The sequence below is a fragment of the Leptonychotes weddellii genome, chromosome 14, assembly GCF_054177405.1.
Source record: "Leptonychotes weddellii isolate Sample4059 chromosome 14, ASM5417740v2, whole genome shotgun sequence".
Taxonomy (NCBI): domain Eukaryota; kingdom Metazoa; phylum Chordata; class Mammalia; order Carnivora; family Phocidae; genus Leptonychotes; species Leptonychotes weddellii.
The window spans coordinates 62,899,789-62,921,011 of NC_138382.1; the positions used below are offsets into that span (position 1 = coordinate 62,899,789).

Below are 21,223 nucleotides of genomic sequence, written 5' to 3' on the forward strand. Positions count from 1 at the left end.
TAATACAAAGGATGGTGGAAGGTGGGTCCTCACTTACCCCTGCCTCCCCTGCCATCTCTTCTCTTCCCCAGGGCAAAGTTGGAGACAAGGGATCCCTTGGGTTTCCTGGGCCTCCTGGACCTGAGGTATGTGAGGCCATATTTCTACGTCCGGCTATAATTGGGACTGGGTGTTATCCTTGGGAAACCGAGATCCAGAGACTGGGGGAAGGGGGTACTTACCTGAGGCCATGCAGCAAACGAGAGATGGGGCTGAGAATAAAAATTCCAAGATCAGAGATCTTTCATTTTCTGCCTCTGTGCCCCTGGTGGCTTTCAATGACAGTGGGACAGAAGCTGGCTTTGGAGACCCTCCCTAGCTTTGGGGTCACCTTTATAGTTTCCAGAAAAAACATCAGGAAAGCCCTCTGAACTCGGGCCTGCACCCTTGACAGGAGCTCCTGTTTCTCTAGCCTGAGCCCTGGAAATTTTCCAAACACCCAACTCCCCCTGGAAAAAGTTCAGGGCTCGGGGTTCCCAGGAATGGGGACCAAGAGACAAACATGAAAATTCTGGTGTTTGAATGGAGAATGAGAAATCATGAAGGATGATTTAGCACTTAGTGTAACTTGCCTGAGAGGTTCCGATGCACGTGAGAGTTAGCACAGGTCTGTGCCTCTCAGTTAGCATTCACACTTCACATAGATACAATGGCGTGATGCGGCCGGTTGAGCTCTTCCCTTCCCCCACCCCCACAACGGGGACCATCTCTGGAGAATGGGGTGGTCCTGCCATCTGCCCAGGATCCTCAGCACCCAGGCTCTCTGGGGGTCTAGGCCAACCCCAGCCAGTCCCCGTTGTGTACACACACCTCCCCATCTTCCACAAGGTCTCAGAGACAAAAGTCTCACTCTGCCGGGTTCTCCACACCCTTCCAAAGATCACTCCTGGTATCACCCAGATAGATGAGGGATCGTTTCCTGCAAGCTCCAAGTTCTGACTTCCCACTGTGTTGACTTTGGCCGTGACACAGTCCTATCTTTAGACGAATGGAGTTGGCCTCTCTTCCATGGCCTCGATTCCTTTCCCTGGCCGCTGCGGAAGACTTTTCTAACAGTCCAGGTTTCCCAGCAGTCTGGCCACTGAGGGTGGGACCCATGCTGCCTCCCATTTATTAGGCACCACCTCGGGTCAGTGGACCGGGGATGAGACCATGTTGAAACGCAGCCAGAACCGTGGGAGGGAGGTAGTACGGCCACCATGTTACAGATAAGGAAACTGAGTCACAGAGCAGTGAAGTGACTTCCTCAGGGTCACTGCTGCTTGTAGCAAATAAGTTCTCTCCTGGGTCCCTGGACAGATCTGGGGTCTGCCTCTCCACCTTTGTGTTCTGTTTGGATTGGCTAACTCCGTGTCCAGAAGATGGTTCTGCTCAGCTGAAGACAGAAGCTGAAGAGCATGTCAGCACCTTCCTGGGTCTCTGCATCTTCTGAGAACATGCCCAGTGTGAGGGGCGGGGCCGTGTGGCTCCTGCTCTGCATCCTTTTGGATGTAGATTTTTACTGAGCACTTACCAGGTGCCAGGTGCTGAACTAAGCACTTTGCTTGCATTATTCCCTTCAAGCCTCAGAACAGCCCTGTAAGGTGATGTTGTGGTCACCATTTTGCAGATGAGCAAGCCAAGGCCCAGAGATGCTCAGGAACCTGGGGTCAGGAACCGATGCACTGTGTGACCCCAGGGGGTCGCAAAATAGGACTTTGAGCCTCTTGATTTGGAGAAAAAGATGCGGTAGCTTTGGCTTTCTGTGTTAGCTCAAAATTCAGACCCATTCTTGCCTTTGCTAGTAAGAAGGGTAAGAGGATGTTTGAGCTGGAATTTAATGGGAGTCACCAAAAGATCAGAGAGGAAGGAAAAAAGCCACTTATGGAAGGGACGTGGGAGGAGGCATTTTGGTCTCAGGGATTCATATGTGAAGATTTTGGTTTCTAGTTGTCAGGAAACTAAGGGAGTAGTGGGGCTGCCCTAAAAGTGACTGCGGTGCTAGGATGAATTAGCAGAGGTATTACATCTACAACAAGGAAGGGGGTGTTCCCGTGCTGGCCTCTGCTGGTCTGTTCACACCCAGAGAAGCACCAGCATCCTAGTGATTGCCAATAATGGAAGCTGACCGACTGGAGGTGGCAAGACTGAGGGGCCCTGGGCCTCAGAGTAGAAGCCATTCAAGGGACAGCAAAGGGCAGGCCTCTGGGGAGGGGAAAACTGGTCTCCAAATTGTGCAAAGACTACTGTGGAAAGGACTCCCACCCCCTGTGCTTTGTGCAGTCGTACGGGGCAGTACAAGGTTGTCAAGGGGAAAGGGAGGGGGTTCTGTTCCATGTCAGGAAGAAGCCTCCACTGCACGGCCAGCCATCGGGAACAGGCTTGATCTGGGAGCAATGAGCCCTCCTTGGTGTTGTGGGGCAGAGTCCAACACACCCAGCCAGGACGCAGGGACCATTTCAGCTTTGGAGAGGAGCTGAGCTTAATTAGACCAGCATTTTGCAAGCCCTTCATTTTTTTTTTTTTAAAGATTTCATTTATTTATTTGACAGAGAGAGGGAGAGCACAAGCAGGGGGAGTGGCAGGAAGAGGGAGAGGAAGAAGCAGGCTCCCTGCTGCGCAGGGGGAGCCTGATGCAGGACTCGATCCCAGGATCCCAGGATCACAACCTGAGCCGAAGGCAGTGACCTAACCAACTGAGCCACCCAGGTGCCCGCAAGCCCTTCAAAGTTGTAGCAAACCCGGCACATCTTCATATCTGCAGGATCACTGCAATCAGAGGCTGCCATTTCTTGGAGCAGAGGAGGGCTGGCTTTGGGGCTCCGGCAGCCACAGGCCCAGGACGTGGGAAATTCTGGGTTACACAACCTTGTGTGTATCGTGCGCTTGTTGCAGTGTTAAGTATTATCTTGCATTATCTCATTTAATGTTCTCAGCAACTCTCCGAGATGTACGGGCTGTTACCAAGATCCCTGTTCTAGAACAGAGGACTGCAGGGTCCAGGTGGTTAACGGACCTGCCCGGGGTCCCGTCCCACGCAGGAAGGGACGGAAACCTGGGTAGGTCTCCCTCCAAGACCGACACTCTTAGCATTTCCCTTCACCCATGGGTGACCCTGCTCTCTGCTTTCCCTCAGGGATTCCCCGGAGACATTGGCCCCCCTGGGGACAACGGCCCAGAAGGCACGAAGGTGAGTCCCTGCCCAGGGTCGCTGCAGTCAAAGCTCCCTGCTCTGTGGGAGGAAACCACAGGCCTCTGGGGCTGGCTGCCTGGCTTGGAGCTGTTGGGGGTCTTGCCAGCCTCTGATGGACGTGGAGGTGCCGCCTCTGAGACCTCTTTCTGTTCCCTTCTCACCAGGGTAAGCCTGGAGCTCGAGGCCTGCCGGGACCCCGTGGGCAGCTGGGGCCCGAGGTGAGACCGTCTGGCCCTGTCCCCTACCTGTCCCCTGCCTGTCCCCTGCAGCCCCGCCTGCTCCATCTGGGGTCCTAGAGGCCTCTGCTGGGGGCCCAGGGCCCTTCAGCCCAGACGCCACCCCCGGGCTGCCCCAGGCTCACCCTCCCGCTCATCCTTACGGCCCTACCTCATCCTCTGGCCTGGCCGGGCTGGCAGGTGACTTTCTGCCTTCGCTGCGTCCCCATCGCCCAGGGCTTTTCTCTCTGGAGGCCACTGCCATTGTCCCTGCCCATAGCACAGTTTCCCGGGGTGTGGGTGTGGGAGAGTAGAAGGTGAGGCCCTGAGACTCGGGGTGAAGACACTGTGTTGGGTCCCCTGGTTAGTGGATTCAAATGTCTGCTTGAGCCCAAAGCCCATGACAAAGACCCTACGCTACTAAGTCTGTGCTCCTGGGAGCTGCCCGGGGGGGCATCCCAGAGAAAGACATGACTTGCAGAGCCAATAAGTGGCAGAGTGGAGATTTGCTTATTTCCTCATTCACGCTGAAGGGGATTGAGAAGTTCTCTGTGGGAGGGCCTGTTGAGCACCCCGTGGGCTCGCCCCGGATTTTGCCTATGCCTGAGGCCCCCCACCACCCCCTCAGGCTCAGGCCCCAAGGCCCCCGTGACACACAGACAGCCCCGGCTGAGGGCACAGGAGGCCCGGACTCACCACAACCACAGGCAGGCATCCAGCTGACATGGATCTCTTTGCAGGCTGGTTCTGGGTCTGGCGGGGGCCCAGTGCTGGCTCTGCGAGCGGCCACGTGGGGCTGCTTTCCTGGAAGCTGGGTTGGGGGCTAGCCCCAGAGAGGGCCTCTGGCTTAGGCCTGGCATGCCAGAGGGGCCAGTTTGGACGCTGCCCTGGCCTGTGGGAGGACCCAGAGTGGGAAGGGAGGGGCGAGGAGGGAGGGATGGCGCCAGCCACGTGCCTCTGTCTACACCCACATTACCACCCGAGAGCCTGCCACTTGCTCACGTCCCCATTGATTCATTCATCCACCCCTGCATTCGTTCACTACTCCGTCTCCTCCCTCTCTCATGCCCCTTGGCCCCACCTGCACACCCATCCTGAATGATGTTTGTGACAGAGTAGGGGATGGGGCCTCATCACTGTCCTTTAGGAGCTCCACTTAGGCTAGTCGTCGTACTTTAGGATGGTCCTCTCTGTTCGGCACCATTTTACAGATGGGGACACTGAGGCACAGGGCGGTTAAGCTCTGCCACTGAATCAGTGGTGGAGCTCAGAATAGAGCTCGTATCTCTGAGCTGCAGTCGAGGCTCTGTACCCACAGCATATGATGAGGTTTGACTTTCTGCCCAGCCCTGCCACGAACCCCAGGCCTGTCACATTCAGGTGACACTGGAAGCCCCCTTCATGTTGAAGTCCCTGTGTGGCCTGGGTGGAAGCCCGGGGGGGTGGGGTGGGGACCAGGCGTACCATTTCTTTTGGTCCAGGAGAGCTCTCCCCTGTCCACCTCTTTCCCTCCTTACAGGTCAAGTTCTCCAACACCCTCACTGGATTAATTTATCCTTTTTCCTCTCTTGTGTCTCCCAACTCTAGGGAGATGAGGGACCCATGGGGCCACCTGGGGCCCCCGGCTTAGAGGTGAGTGTCACTGGCTCCCGGGGAGGTGACATTTGTCATTCCTGAGCCCACTGTGTGCAGATAGGCAACACCCAGGTGGCGCTCTGCCGAGAAGTCATCAGCGGGAGGCTTGGGCCAGTCAGAGAAAGGACTAGAACAGACGCAAAGGACAGAGACAAGAGTCGGGAAACCGACCAGCTGTGCTTGCCCAGGTGCCATATGCTGGGGTTTGCATCCGCTTCCATGCATTTGACTTTCCATGAGAGTTCCATTGCTGGTCTTAGTTTCACCCACGGCCATTAGGCTCAGAGAGCAAGGGGTTTAGCCCAGTGTTCCACAGCCCGGAACCTCACCTTGTGTCCTCCCCACTGCTCTGCTCCAAGTGGCCTTCCACAAGGCCCATGCCAGGGAGGGCATAAACCAGCAGTGCACGAATATTTTGGTCTTGGGGCCTGTTTAATCTCTTTTAAAAAAAAAATGATTGTGGACCCAAAATGCTTTTCTTTGTATGGGTTCCCTCTATGGATATTAGTAATTAAAACTGAAAACTTTTAAATGTATTTATTAATTCATTTGAAATAATAATAAGCCCATTTCATGTTCACAAAAATAATAGTTTTACAACAAAACAACACAAAACAACCAACTGGCTATATTTTCCAAAGCAAAATAATCTAATGAAAAGAGTGGCATTGTTTTACCGTTTTTGCAAATCTCTAATGTCTGGTTTAATAGAAGTCAGCTGGATTCTCCCATCTGCTTCTGCATTCAATCTGTTGACGATACCACATGTCATGTAGCCTCTGGAAAACTCTGCATACACTCATGAGAATGAGAGAGACACAGGCAAACGTCTTGGCGTTATTGGGAACCTAGTCGTGACGTCATGCATCCCCTGAGAGGGCCCCAGGGATCACAGGGGTCCCCAGGCCACCTTTTGAAAACCACGGGCATAAACTTTCCATTCCGCCGGGCCCTGTATCTTCTGTCCAGTTCCTTCCGCTTCCTCATTCCTTGAAAGCAGGTTTCAACATCTCCATTTACAAACAGGAGGGGGAGACTTCCCTGAGGTCACACAGCTGCAGACCCCCCCTACCCCCCCACCCCTGCATCTCCAGACCAGCTGGCAACCTGGGGCCCTCCAGGCTCTGCATCCTTTCCCCGCTGGGGCATTGCAGCCCTCCTCTGGGCCAGGGCTGGGACCTCAGCAACGCTGCCCCCCTATCCCCTTCCTAGCTCCCCTCCCTCACCTCTCTCTGTTGCAGGGCCAACCTGGCAAGAAGGGGTTTCCTGGCCGGCCCGGCCCGGATGGCATGAAGGTGAGGGGACCTGGAAGTGACTGGGCTTGGGGGTGGGGAGGGTGTTTGGAACATCTGCGAAAGAGAAGAAATGGGGAGCCAGCAAATGAGGGCCCCAGGAAGAACCCCAATCCCAGAGGCAGTTGTGGAAAGGGGGATCAATAGTCCCCATTTGTCACAACATACTGGTAACAGAGAGGAAAAAATGAACAAGAACCTCAGTGTCCAACAAGTAATGGGATGCAATGCAGCCACCAACGATGGTGTAGTGGAAGAGTTTACAAGACAGGAGAGGGCCCGTGTGTGTGGAGCTGGAGGTGTGGTGGTAGTAGGAAGCAGGTTCCAGATGGAGGGTTACCGGACAAACCTGTTGCAGGGGCCCGTTGCACCACGGTCCTGCATGCTCGGAGCAGGGGCTGCAGTGTGGATGGGGCCTCTCTCCGGGTGGTGGGAGTAGAGGACATTTCCGTTTTCTTTTGTGGGCCTCTAGCTTTGCCCCATGATGTGCCGTCAATATGTATTACATTTGGTAACAGTGGTTTTTGTTTGTTTGTTTTTGTTTTTTAACTTATCAAAAGAGAACTGGCCTGGGTAGGAGAGTGATGGTCCTCAGCACATGGGCAGCCTCGCTTAGTGGCTTTCCAAGGACTCCTCTCGCGGGTTGAATTTTCCAGGCCATCCTGGACAGAGTGTGTTGGGCCACGTTTACAGCTGGGCAGACACACGAGGGTGAGGGCAGAGCCAGGGTAGCCCAGTACATCCACGTCCCCCTCCACTCAGCAGACATGGCCCATGTGTCTGTCTGGCCCCTCTGGTTCTCCTGAGCATGAGGTCTGGGGGAGGTGCTGGAGGGAAGGATGAGGCTCGGGACCCTGATTGTGGTGAGCCGCGTCCATTTGTGAGCCAAGCTCCTGGCTAGTTTGACTAGTTTAGCCCTTGTCCTGCTCCCTGAGGTCTCGGTCTTACTCCCTCAGATCCCAGCTGGGTTTCTGTGGGAGAGCGGTGACATAGTCTGGGTGGATTTATCCCACGGGGCTGCTCGCCTCTCTCCAGCTCACGCTGTGGGGAGACCAGGGCGGCTGTGGCTGCCTAAGGAACAGGAGCTACCCTGGCATGGGATAAAGCTGGCAGACAAGGCTATACAAGAGGCCACCAAGCGTGAGGGCTGGAAATAGCCTATGAGACAAATGAGTCTGATTTCCCTTATTTATAGCTGGGGAGGCTGAGCCCAGAGCAGAGACAAGGCTCACCAGTCATGTTGTGAGCCGGTGGCAGAGGTCTGGTGGGTTAGGGTCTAGGATCTAAGTGCCCTGACTCCTTGGCTCCCTGATCTTCCTGTGGTGGGGCAGCCTGATCCAGTACGAATGGGGATTTCAATCAGTCAGACCAAAGTTCCAATTCTAGCCCTGCCTCTAGCTTGCCATGTAGCCTTGAGCAGACCACCTTGCCCCTCTGAGCTTTAGTTACCACCTCCACAAAATGCGATGGGTTGATGAACAGCCCAAATGAGATACAGACCGGAAGGTACCAAGTCGTCTGCCAAGGGTCGCTCAGAGGGAATGCGTGGCTAGGGCCATGTCTGGGGCCAGAAGTTCTGTCCAAGTGTTCCATCATTTCTGCCATTTGTTTGGGGTCTACAAGGCCAGACTCTGGAGTTGAGGTTCCTGTCCTTCCCTACTGGTGGGGACTAAGGCCAGTCACCTGAGGGTATTCCCTGGGGGGGGGGGCCCTGACTACCATCACCCATCCCAAGTGATCCTCCTCCTTTCTTTGCAGGGAGAGCCAGGCGACCCTGGACGGCCAGGGCCCGTGGGTGAGCAGGTAAGTCAATACTAGTCTCTGAACACAATGACTCTTTATTGAGCACTTACTCTGTGCCAAGCCCTTTGGTAAAAGTCTCCACATGCATCCCCCTTTCATTCCCACGCTAGCTCCTAGGGTCAGTTAGCTCGTCTCCCCCTTTCATTGAGATGGTCACTGACTCTCAGGGAGGTGAAGTCACTGAATGAGAAAGCTATGAATCACAGTCCCATGGCCTGGCTCTGTGGATGTTTTTGGAGCATTTGCCCAAAGGGGTGACATGACTTTTCTCCCAGAACATTACAACTGGAAGATCCTTCAAGAATCACCAACTGTGCTCCATCTACAGATAGGGATGCTGAAGACCAGAGAAACATAGCCACCTGCCAGGGGCTCTTGGTCTGGGCCACCCTAACTTATAAGGAAAGCAAAATTCAAACCAGTGGCTCCGGCTAGTTGGGAAGTCAGGCCAAGGTCTGAACAGGAGAGGAGGTTGCAAGTTGTCGTTAAAAAGGAGGTTTGAGAATCATGACCTTCATTATTGAGGCCCAGGGCCCTCAGTGCTACCAAGAAACAGCTGTGAGTGCTGGGGGGTGCAGACAGCCTGGCACCACCTGAAACCTTAACCTCTGGGCTTGGAGGTCAGGTTGAAAGGTAGCAATCTCCTCCCCTCCCTTAATGAAGTCCCCTGAACCCTGCAAGGGGCTGCCTCGTCCTGGAGACCCAGAAGAATCTGCTCGGCTGAGAAACACCATCAATGGCGTGAGAGTCGTGCACGACGGGCTTCCTCACCAGGCCTGCAACATCTGTTGGGGGGAAGAAAGGAATTAAAGCAGGGGGTGGACTGGATTTTTGAAACCTTTCCAGTGTCATTCGAGCGCATTCTGTGGGAAGCCCAGGAGTTTGGAAGCACTGTCACGGCCTGGATATATTTCCTGATTGGAAAAAAAGGCCATGCGATCAGCAAATTTAACTTCATAGTTATGCTGGTGGTAAGGGCCCTCGGGAAATAGATCCTCAGAATCCTAAAATGTCGGGACACGAAGGGTCCTTGCAAAGTGCTCTGTCCCAGGGTCCTAACCTTTTCTGTACCTTGGACCCTTTGGCAGGCTGGCGAAGCCCACAGACCCCTTCTCAGAATAGAGTTTTAAATGCATAAAATGCACAATGAAGGATTAGAGAGGAAATCACTTCAATTGAAATACAATTATGAAAGTATGTTGAATGTGATCTACTCATAGATAGGCTTCTTTATTAATGCATTAAATAATGAGATCCAGCAGCAGTTCTAATAACAACCTCACTTTTGAAGCAGTGACAAGCCTTAGTGACACATTTTGAAATATCCTTGACAATGACTGTAAAGTGACATGTAACTAGGACAGTAACAGGTACTGTGGGTTTGTCGCCTACACTCAGATTTGAGGGAAATGCTAAATTTCAATTAGAGGTCAGTGAAAATAAAAGTGATTTTTTTTTTTCCTCCTCAAGTTCAGGGAGCCCCTGAGTTCTATCCATGGGGTTTTCCAGAAGCCCCAGTTTAGGACCCCTGGATCCTTGCCCACATTGGCAATCTGATTAACAAGGATGACTGAGTAAGGTAGTGGCAAAGCTGGGGCTAGGAGGAGCGGACAGCTGGCCCAGGGCCGCCCCAGGCCCGCCCGGTCGGCAGAGCCCCCCAGCCAGCTGCCTGGCTAGCTGGGACCACAGCTGGAAAGAAAGTCCTGTCTGAACAGTGAGGCAGAGCCTGAGCCCCGTGGCTGCCAACAGGCACACAGGGATGCCACACCAGCTATGCCCTTGGCTCCCTCCCCATGTGGGAAGGGGCAGGCGTCTCTTGTTCACGGCAGAATCAGAGGGTCTCCAGGAAAGGTTATAAGGTCCTCCCTAGGATGACAGTATCAACTCCACTGATTGGACCCCCATTAAGTACCAGGCTCTGGTGCCTGCCTGCCCTTCCCTCAGCAACCCCAGGGTGGTAGTTAGTGTCCCCATTTCACGAATGAGGAAAGGAAGGCTCTGGGAAGTTAGGTCACTTGACAAGATCTCCTGAATAGCAACACAAGTGTCAGAGCCAAGGCGGAACACTCGGCGCTGCTGGATTCCCAAGATCTGCCTTGGAGGGACTGGAAAATCCTTTGACCTCCTGAGCCCTTGCCATTTTGTAACAGCTAGTGAGAGCGCAGGGGGCTTGCCAGCAGGCCCTGTCCTAGGTGCTGGGGACACAGAGATGATCACAGGCTCGGGCCTTGCCTGGAAGAAGCTCCCTCTAGCCAGGGAGAGGCCGGGCGTGCAAACATTTACCCCGAGATGCCTGTTCTCACGGAGGACCCACAGCTGTCTTGTTCCCAGTTGCACTCCCAGTGCCTCGCGGAATGGCATACGAGGGAAGAGAAGGAAGGAAGGAGAAGAGCAGGCATAAGCAGACAACAGCCCTTTATCTGTAGACAGCGTGAGGACCAGGGCAGCCCTCTTCCCAAAATCAGACCCTGCCTGTGCAGGACCCGTTGTAGGTGACAGAGCTGCCTCCTCCCCCGTGTCCTCGTGCTGGCTTCAGAGAAGCCAGCTGTGTCCGCAGCAGTCAGAGCTGCTTCTCCCCCCACCCCCCCAGCCAGGTGGAAGCCCCTGGGCCTCCGGGGCTGGCTTCCCGGCCAGCCTCATCTCCATCCGCAGGACGGGCCTTCCAAGATCTTCTGGGACAGCGCCCCACGGGTGTCCTGGGAGCCGGGGTGGGGAAATGGGGCACTTGTTGTATGGCCCTTATTCATTAGGATCCTGTTTGGCTTCTTGTTTGAGGTTTATGACCCGCCTGCCTTCCAGGACCCAACAACTCATAAATTTAAAGTAGCTATGAAATTTCTGTTTCTCTGGGCCAGTCGGCCAGGGGCCTTTTAACAGAGCCGTTTTTATTCCCGTTGCTTTGCATCCTCTAAATGTCTGAGTGCTCCCTTGTGGGGCGCTCAGGCCTCTGTCTTAACCCTATGCCCTTTTAAAATAAATTAGAACGGGACGGGAGGCAGCTAACATTTATTGAGTGCCTACATGAGCCATGCATTATCTTCAAGGCTCAGAACAACCCCGGGGAGATAGGGAGAGACCTTTCTCGAAAGCGCCGCCCTTTGCAGATGATGAGGCTCGGAGAGGCTCTGTGACTTGCCCAGGGTCTACAAACCTAAAGACTGAATGATGATGCCAGAAAAAGTGTCAGGTGCGGGGCTTGGCACTCAGTAAGTGCCAGCTTTTGTTATTAATGTTGCTGTCACGTTGAAAATGCTCTAATTGTTTTTTAAAGTAGGTTGTTGCAAAAGTCAAATACTTGGTTATTGTCTGTGACTTACTGGCCGTGACCTCATACCTTGTACCTCACTCCTCTCACCTCATACTTCAACCCTGAAGGGTCTCTGAGCCCAGGAAACCAGGACCTCCGCGGTGTGGTGAGGGTGTGGGTGTGCCGGGGGATCTGTGCCCTGCTCACGGCCACACGCTGGGGAGGCCCCGGGGTGGAGGGACAGGTGCATGGGCCTTGGAGCCACAGCAGCAAGACACACACGGTCGTGGCCTGAGCTGCCACTTTAAAACGGTCTCTGAGACCCACAGAGCTAAGCCTTTGGAAATGGGCACCATGTTTCTACTCTAGTTGATGGACAGGTCGGCCAGCCTCACTGCCTGAGCGTACGGCTTGCAACCTCTGACCTGTGTCCCCTCAGCTTCGAGGTCTCATTCCTTTCTGGACCCAGCTGAGGGACAAGGAGCAGATCGCATGGGACCGACCCACTCCTCTCTCAGTCTTTCCCGATTCTCCCGGAAACTCTTGGCTGCAACCTTGAGTTCTCCCAAAGCCATTGTTGCACCTCTGAACTGCACAAGACCCCCGTCTGCTCCGATCTTCCTTAGCCCGCAAGAGCGTGGGGCCTGGACGGAGGGGCTCATCCAGATTGGTCGGCCTCGGCCTCGCAGCACGGGTGCGTGCGTGCGTGCGTGCGTGCGTGCCTCGTCGGGCCCAGTGAGGCCGGCAGGTGCCTCCAGGACGTTCGGCCTCGCCGCGCGGGTGCGTGCGTGCGTGCGTGCGTGCCTCGTCGGGCCCAGCGAGGCCGGCAGGTGCCTCCAGGCCGTTCGGCCTCGCCGCGCGGGTGCGTGCGTGCGTGCGTGCCTCGTCGGGCCCAGCGAGGCCGGCAGCCGCCTGGAAGAGCCCTGGAACACGGAGGGAAGTTATCACCCAGTGGAGTTAAAAAGAGCAGCAGGAGCCGCAGTGTGTGTGTGTGTGTGCGCGCCCTTCAGAAAGGAGAGGAAGCCTTTCACAAGACAGTATAAAGGCCTCCACTTTCCACGGTTGAATCAAGTCTTTTTGGCGGAGGCTGTTACACTGTTTCCATCCTGGCGAGCCCGTTTGTTTCTCTCTTTGAAGCAGCCCCAGAGCCCTGAGAGATGGGGACAGAGTTCTAACAGGCAGGGCTCTTCCCAGCACAGCTTAAGGGCCATCCCTGCTCCCCCCCAAAACACACACACAGCCTGCCCCCCCAAACGTGGCCGCCTCCCAGCCTGCTTCTGGCGCGGGAAGAATGTGTGGCGCTCCCAGGGATGCTGGCAGCGGCCCCAGCGCTTGGCTCCGAGATCAGAACCATCTGGTGGAGTGAGGGAAGTCAGGACAGTGCCTGGAGAGAGGTGGCCCTCCTCCGTGGCACCCCAGGCCTGCCGGCTTATGAGGCACGGGGCAGGAGGCGCAGGCCAGGGGCTCCAGGGACGGGGAGATGTAGGCGCCTTGCCTTTGAAACTCAGCACATCCCCGAATTCACGCGGCTTCTTTTTTTCTCTTGCTTTTTGTGCATGTTTCTTCTAGGGACTTCTGGGATTCATTGGTCTGGTCGGGGAGCCAGGGATCATGGGAGAAAAGGTAAGTTAGGTTGGGGAGAATATATCAGCAAATAGAACTAATGGTGGAGATTTTAAGAAGATGAAGGGGCCAGTTGCCCTGGAGATTTCAGCCTTCTTTCTCCTGGCTTCTTGCTTCCCTAGCATTCCAGACCCTCACAGTGCCATGGTCCCCTTTCCCATCGTCCCCTGGGGTTCCACCCTGCCCTCCCGTCAGCACCACCACGTGCATTCAGACTCCTATGTGACAACCAGCTCACGCACGTGGCGAGGGCCCTCCTGTCTGTGCACTGGAACCTCACAGGGGTGGGCAACAGAAGGGAGCTAAAGAGCCATCGTTTTTAAACGGGCACAGTTCCTTAGGCTGTCTTGGGAATCCCCCAGCAGCTCTTTTACAGACCTCACATTGGAGAGGTGAGTTAATTCAGGTCACCCAGGTAGGAAGTGGCAGAGGTGGGATGTGAATCAGGTTCAGTGCCTGAGGCCACATTTCACCCTGCTATACTGCCCTGCCCGATGTTAGCTCCCGGACCACAGGCCCCCCGTGGCTTCCAGTTTCCCACCATGGGCCCTGGAGGGGACCTGCTTTCCTTTTAGGGGCTTATCTGATCGGCAAGCTGGCCTTCTGGGGAGCCAATATTATGCCCACTGGATAGACAGGGAAACTGAGGGCCAGAGAGAGGAAGCCTCTGCGCTAATCCAGCCCCACCTTCCTTTCCAGGCTCTTCCTGTGCCTTACTTCTCATCACTCCACATCCCAAACCCTTCCTTCTCCTCCTCTTCCACCTTCCCTATTTTCTCTTCTTCCTCTTCTCTTTTTAACTTTTTATTGGAAGTAATTATACAGTCACAAGATGTTGCAAAAAACAGTACAGAAAGGTCCCATGTACCCTTGACCCTGTGGCCGCCGATGGTCACATCTTGCATAACTACAGAGCAATATCAAACCAACTCTGGCCTTCTTTATTGCTCAAATATTCCATGTCCTCCCCCCCGCCCTGGCCAGGTGTACCCCTCCTCCTCCCACCCCTCTTCTCTCTGTGCCTAGATGAGTTATCCTTCAGCTCTCTCGGGTCAAGCAGGCTTTCCCCACCCACTTCCCCAGTGGGTCAGATCCCCTGCTGAAGGGCCTTGGCACCGAGACCTGCGCCCTCACTGCACTTACTCATTTGCATCTGTGTTGGTGATTTGTGTCTGTGGATACAAAACACAGGGCCTCACAAAAACAGAGGCAGGATTCAAACCCAGGGCCCCTTCCTCCAGCTGTCTCTGTCTCCTACGCCCAGCATCTCTGCCCTGGTCGATCTGGATTGATCAAGAGGAAAAGAGTTGCGTCTCAGATGCTCCAGCATCTCATCTCTGTTTGGGCAGTGGGTGGGGAGAGCGAGAGTGCCTTCTTTTGCCATCTCCACCTCCGCAAACCCAGCCCAGGGGATGCCAGGCCCAATGAGGACCACGTGACGTGGGCCACCATCAAAGGGGACAATGTCATTAGTGCATCCCTGATCAGGACCATCCTTGCCTGAGGGCAGCCCACTGCGGGGCATGCCACAGTGGATGCTGAGGCCTCCCAGGGCTTACTGGGTTCCTGGCTTCTGTGGAGTGAAATCCCAGCACCCCTTCCCCTGACCACCCCGGGTGATGTGACTGTAGACCTTGGACAAGTCCCTACCCCTCCCTCTTTGGCCTGTGGAAGGCCTCTGTACCCACCCCCCAACAGAGCCACCCCACAGCCATGACCTCCCTGCCTTGCTGTCTCTATCACAGGGTGACCGGGGCATGATGGGACCCCCAGGCGCACCCGGACCCAAGGGATCAATGGTAAGGAGCAAGTGTGTGCCACTTGCCCTCCCTCCTGTCACAGGGGTGGTGACAGCTCTGCTCTCCTCTGCCTGCTGCCGTATACCCCAGGCATTCAGGAAGACGGGCTCCTTCTCCCTCCAAGAGGCCTGGCGGCTGCCCTGTAACACTAAACTGGGGCCGGGGCCGAGCCAGCCGAGGCGGAAGGAGGAAGAGCCACCTGCTTCAGCTGATTCCTTCTCTCATCTCTTTCTTGGTAGGGTCATCCTGGATCTCCCGGTGCTGTGGGGACCCCCGGAGAACATGGACCCCCGGTAAGCCAAGCCCTTGAGCTCAAACCCAGTGTCCAGTAATAGTGAGGAGTCCAGGTCTCAGAGTCAGACAAACATGGGCTTGAATCCCAGCTCTGTATTGCCAGGAAAGATCATTGAACTTCTCAGAACCTAAGTTTTGCTCATCTGAAACACAGAGAACATAATCGTGGTCGTGATAGTGTAATCCCGTGGGTCAGATGAACCCAGGCAGGTCATGTTCATTGCACAGTGATGTTCCTGGCACAGGAGCATCTTGGTCAAGGCGCAATCGTTGCTTTGTTCATTCACTCGGGACATACCCTGTCGTGTGTCCCTGGAGCCGCTCCAGGAGCCGGGGGTGCAGCCATCAGCAGGGCAGAAAACTCCCACTGCCCTTTAGGAGCTTCTATTCTGGCATTTGGGGGAGAGACAACCCAATACATAAATGACACCTGCTCTGGAGGAAGTGTAGGGGAGACGATGGGAAATGCTGGGGACACGGGGGCTGAGCACAGGGGTGAGGACACAGAGGTCCTGGACTTCTTGTGATATCTGAGAAACCAGGGAGATTCCTGAGGGTCCCAAGGGCAGGGAGGGGTGGGAGAGGCAGGGTAGCTGGGGTGGGGGGACCCCATCTACTTTCCCAAGGGTGATATTGGGGGCAGGGAGGGGTGGGAGAGGCAGGGTAGCTGGGGTGGGGGGACCCCGTCTACTTTCCCAAGGGTGATATTGGGGGCAGGGAGGGGTGGGAGAGGCAGGGTAGCTGGGGTGGGGGGACCCCATCTATTTTCCCAAGGGTGATATTGGGGGCAGGGAGGGGTGGCTCTCATCCTGAGCCCTCGCAGCTTCTGCTCCCTCTATCTCTGCTGATGGAGGATGGAGCCCAGGAGGGGCTCTCACTGGGAGCCAAGGCTTGGGCTCAGGGCTGGGGGCCCCCTCTGGGGAGGGGGAGAAGTGGGCTTCAGGCAGGTGGAGAGGGTATGGAGGAAGGGACTAGCCCAGGCAGGATCCCAGGGCAGGACTAGGGAACGATGAGTTTGGGCTGCCCAGGTCCCTCCAAAGGCCAGACTGAGAGACTCCCTGGAGTCTGATGAGGGAGGAAATGGGAGCCTTGGAGGGTCTGAATCCAAGGGAAGCATGCACATACCACTTCTCTGTGCCAGTGAGGGAAGCAAAGCTAGCTCAGTTCCCAAACTTTTCTGTGCACCGGCTGTGTACTGGGCCTATGCTCAGCCCTGAAGGTGCAGGAATGATAAGAATCACACCTGCTGGGGCGCTTGGGTGGCTCAGTCGGTTAAGCATCTGCCTTCGGCTCAGGTCATGATCTCAGGGTCCTGGGATTGAGCCCCACGTCGGGCACCCTGCTCAGTGGGGAGTCTGCTTCCCACTCTTGGCTCTTCCTCTCTCTCTGCCCCTCTCCCCCTGCTCATGGTCTCTCTCTCTGTCCGTCTCAAATAAAATCTTAAAAAAAAAAAATACATCTGCTTTTAAGATCCTGTCTAGTGGGAGTGCCAAGTATAAACGTCCTCTCACTCATTAACAGAATTTTTCCGAGCACCTACTACGTGCCAGGCAGTGCTAGGCACTGAGGAGAGATATGGAGGGACTAGCCAGGGATGAGAAGCCTGGACACAAGTAACCATCATCCCAAGAGAGAGGTGCTGAGCAGCAGGTGGTTCTGTCTGTCTCCTCTAATCCTTTCGATGAGGTAGAAAACTCAAAGTACAGAGGTGAGACGAGAGCCAGCACTCCGGGCTCCTGATGGTATATTTTCCCCTGTTAATGAGGAGGAGGAGAAGCCATTTCTGGCCCGGGGCTGGAGGGGCTGGTTGGTGGGCTGAGGAGCCCAACCTGTGATCTGAGGTTTCCTAGCCCACCCAGCCTGAAGGCTGCTGTCCCATCCCCCTCCCCAGGGTTCATGGGACCCAAGTTCCAGGGCCCAGCAGATGCTCCTGGAGAGGCAGTGATTGGGGACCATCCATGTGGGAGGTGCCCAGGCAAGGGTCCATCATCAAACTGTAGCTCTTGGGCCCCTGAACCTCAACCTCTCAGGGCCTCAGTCTCTCCATTTGTCCACTGGGAGGAGGAAAGCTTGGAATGGAGTTGCTGGGACAAAATGGAAGGCCAGTGGAAGACGGGAAAACAGTGGGGCCGTCCAAGCCAGCACATGGAAGGAAGCTCCTGGCTGCCTCTGAATCCCCTACCTCCAGGGCTCCACTGACCTCCGCCCTGCTCTGGGTCCCCGCACGTCCCACTGCTCTGGAGGTTGGCTCAGACCGAGTGAACTCAGTCACGTGCTGCCTTCAGCCCCCAGGGTTGCCGTTGACCTGCCACTGCTGCAGTATGGGGCTGGTCGCTCGGACCTCTTGGGGCTCCTTCTAAGCCAGCCAGCCGCCCTGGTGCTGCTGGGGACGCAGTGTAGCACCAAGGTCCAGAAATCTGACTTCAGAATCAGACACGTGTGAGTCAAGTCCTGGCCACTTACCAGCTGGGTGATTGTTGGCAGTATTCGTAGCTTCTCTGCGCCTCCGTTTCCCCATCTGCAAGCCAGCCACAGAACTCCCTTCATTATGAGATTACTGTGAGAAATCAATGATATCAGTGTCTGATGGCATGCCTAGCACACGCTCTGCATATACTAAGCGTTTAACGACTGGTAGTAGGAATAATTACTATTTAGTAGCTGTGTTAATTACCAGTATTCCTTTAAGACTACTACCATTAAGGTCACATTTCTGATGACACTGTTCACGTCTGATGAGCAGTTTCCCACTTTTCCAATCATGTGAACATCCACGTTCTCCTACAGCCCCATTGAGGTGAGCTGAGATTGTTATCCTCATGGCCTGGGGGACTGAGGACCAGTCAGACTCCCATCTCTGACCCCCTCCCACATTGAGAGAGCTGAGAGCTACCCTTTACTGAGGACTTTCCGTGTCATTTTGTCTTCCCAGCAACTCCAGGAGCTAGGGATTCTTCTTACCCCATTTCATAGATGAGGAAACTGAGGCCCACAAGTTGAAATCACTTGCCAAGGTCACAGAATTAGGAAGCAGCAGAGCCGGGATTTGAACCGGTTCTCTGAGGAAGCAGTCTGTTCTTTTGAGTACTCTCTTCTACTGCCTCAAAGTTAAGACTTGGCTCCTGAAATTTCCCAGTGACACATTGCGTGCCTTCTGCAGTCCGAGATCCCGCTATAAAATGGCTCATTCTCACCCAATCTTCCTGTCATCCGCCATCTGGGAGTCAGCTCTGCCTTCTTATTGGGCCAAGTGTGGGTCCACGCCCTGCTTGCTCTGCTGACAAGGGGCAGGTTAGAACCCAGCCCCACACGTCAGCCCTTTGGCAGCAGCTGACTGAGGGTCTGCACCCCTCAAGGCCATGGGGAGGGAGAAAATGGAACAAGTTTTTCCCGAGGCCCCAAATGGAACTGGGCCTCTCCCTGGTATTTGGAGGGGGATGAAGCCGCCTCTTCCTTGTAAAAGGAGCACGCCCAGTCTGAGACTTGCTGCTGAACTGGGAGGCTCCTGGAGGGGTCCCGGCCAGCCGGCCATGGGTGAAGGCGTTGTTTGGTGGATATAGCTGGGGCCGGAACCCGGAAGAGAGATCAGGCATGAGGCAGCCCGCCTCCTCTCTTCTCCCTTCTACCTTCTGTCCTCTTCTGTTGTTAGATTGTTCGTAGTTTCTCCCAACAGATGCCTCAATTCTGGTCATAGGCCTGTGCCCTGCCGGTTCAAAGAACAAAGGCAATCCTGTGTCATCCTTCCCTCCCTCCCTGTCGCTCCCTTGCCTCTTGTCATTCCTGCATCAAACCAAGATAACGGGGTGGCTTTCCTGGGCCAGGCCCTGCTCCCTTCTCCCCTGCCTCCCCCTCCCTCACCTTGGGGCTGTCGTCTGCTTCTTCCCCCTCGTACACCAGGGCTCTTTCTGCCTGGTCAGAGCCTCTTGGATGGCTGTCAGGTGATGTTCAGGGTCAGGGCAGGGGACAGAACATGGGCAGGCGTATTCTCCTTGCTAATGGAAGGAGAAAAGGGGAAATGGACATTTGAGGAGACTTTTGGTCAAGAGTGTCATGGTAGCTTCTGGTTGTTGATTTTGAGATACAGAAGGAAATGGCTCATCCATCCAGGGAGGCTTCTCCTCCCTACCAGATTCCTGGGAGAGGTGGAGGCCCACCACATTGAACTGACTTATGCTGAGGGTTATAGCCTGTGGGACAGCTTTTCCCACTGGGCTAAGTCCTTCTATGTGCAGCCAGGCTTTGCCCCCACACTCCTAGCCTTCCCTGTTGCCCTTGCTACCAGAAAGGGGGCTTCTCCAAACTCTTTCTCATCCCCACAGGGTCCTCCAGGATCTCGAGGCCTACCAGGCGTGAGGGGAGCAAAGGGACGCCAGGTAAGTGGGGCCCAGCCCCCGGGAGGCTGGCACTGGCAGGGGTTACCTGACAGGGAGACTACCTCCTGCTCCTTGCCCCCTGCCCAACCCTGAGACCTGTGACTTTCACGGCATCAGGCAGGGTTTCCAGACTCATGCCGGGCCTGGCTCTCAGCCTGGCACCCCCTTTCCAGCTCGTCTTTTCCAGCCCATTTCTGAACACCAGGCTTTGCCATCCCATGGGTACAGACAGGGTCTGTGGTACCAGCGTTTTGTCCATTCATTTGTTCATTCATTCATTCCACCACCATTTATTTAGCACAGACTATGTGCCGGCCACTGTTGGAGGCTCTGTAGATACCACGGGAGGGTGGGAGAGGCATGACCCCTGCCTGCCCTCATGGCTCAATCAAGCAGGTCAAAGAGATAGTATCAGGTCGTAGGCATATAGGTGGTGAAGCACAAGCAGCTTGGGAGCCTGGACAGGGTATCAGAGCATGCTTCAGGGCTTCAGGGAGAGGAGGGTACTGGAGCTGGGCCAGGTTCCAGGCAAGGGAAAGCCCTAAGGTGGGAGAAGGTGTGGCATGTTTAGGGGTCTCCACTGGCTCCCCAGAGGGGCAGGGGAGAGGGATGAGACCAAGAATTAGCAGGTGGCAAGGCCGCAAACCACAGTTAGGCCTATGGCCTATAGGCCTATAGTTCCCAGGGTAGTGGGGAGCCGTAGAGGACTTTAAACAAGGGCTGGCCTGAGCACAAGCGCCAGAGGTGATCACTGGTACTTACTATGTGTCAGGTGCTATCACGCATATTAACTCATTCGGTCTTCAACACTACTCTATAAAGAAGGTGCTAGGCTTCGTTCCATTTTACACGCCAGGAAACTAAGGCACTGAGAGGTTAAGTCAGTTGTCTCAGGTTGCACAGTTAGAAAGTGGCAGAGCTGGGATTTGAACCCAGGGAATCTGGCTCTCTTGCACAGTGAATGTAATCTCATTTTCAGTCGTGCAGGGAGGGCTGATGAGTGGTTTTTTGCCCCCAGCTGATGTATGGGTGCTGGGATAGGCAGCCTTGTAGAAGGGAACCCCGATGGCACAGGGAGAGCCGACAGCCCAGGCCTGATATCCAAGATCCATACGGGGAATCTGTGATTAGTCTCCTCTTGGCTGAATTTCAAGTGGTTTAAAATTTTTCCCCAAACCAGATGGCTAGCAGTCAGCCTGGGAGAGTGGGGGGATTAGGAGGCATTCCTCTGGCCCAGCAGGGCCCCTCCCACTGCCATGTCCTGGGTCTCTGCAAGTGGACCCAGGCCCATTGGCAGCCAGTTCCACCTTGACCCTGTGCACATGGCCTCCTGCCCCAGGAAGCCAGATTAGCTGGAGATTCAGGTCCTCAACTCACTGAGCTTCCTCCAGCTGTCTCTAGCACCCCTTCCCAGTGGTGGCTCCAAGAATGTATGTCCTGCTTGAGGAAACCCAGGCTCCCAACCACATCAAAAGTCTCCAGGGCTGGGAGGGAAGTGTTGGGAACATGAGCTCCTCCCCCCTGCTGGGTTTGGCAGGAATGCAAAACCTGTGGGATCGGCGCCCTGGGTCCCCGGCCTAATAGGCCACCATTGGCCACTTCGCAGGGGGGTTACCTAGAGGGGCACCCATCATGCCTGCAAAAGAGCTCAATTCTGGGCAGGCCCCCATGTAACAACTGGCTTGTCAAGTGATCTTAGCAAGACCTTGCCACCCTCTGAGCCTCAGTTTC

General features: G+C 55.2%; 1 protein-coding gene across 14 annotated transcripts in view; it reads left to right on the top strand.

The window, feature by feature from the left end:
• Positions 1–21,223, top strand: part of COL27A1 (collagen type XXVII alpha 1 chain) — a 135,753-nt gene that overhangs the window by 72,136 nt on the left and 42,394 nt on the right. For all 14 annotated transcript variants that reach the window (XR_014140133.1, XR_014140131.1, XR_014140132.1 and 11 more), the window contains 10 exons: positions 72–125; positions 3,155–3,208; positions 3,376–3,429; positions 5,014–5,058; positions 6,303–6,356; positions 8,112–8,156; positions 12,973–13,026; positions 14,772–14,825; positions 15,065–15,118; positions 19,439–19,492. Coding sequence is in view for 11 of the 14 variants with exons in the window: in XM_081803443.1 (XP_081659569.1) it covers positions 72–125; positions 3,155–3,208; positions 3,376–3,429; positions 5,014–5,058; positions 6,303–6,356; positions 8,112–8,156; positions 12,973–13,026; positions 14,772–14,825; positions 15,065–15,118; positions 19,439–19,492 (522 nt within the window). In the remaining 3 variants the exon portion in view is untranslated. The remainder of the gene's footprint in view (positions 1–71; positions 126–3,154; positions 3,209–3,375; positions 3,430–5,013; positions 5,059–6,302; positions 6,357–8,111; positions 8,157–12,972; positions 13,027–14,771; positions 14,826–15,064; positions 15,119–19,438; positions 19,493–21,223) is intronic.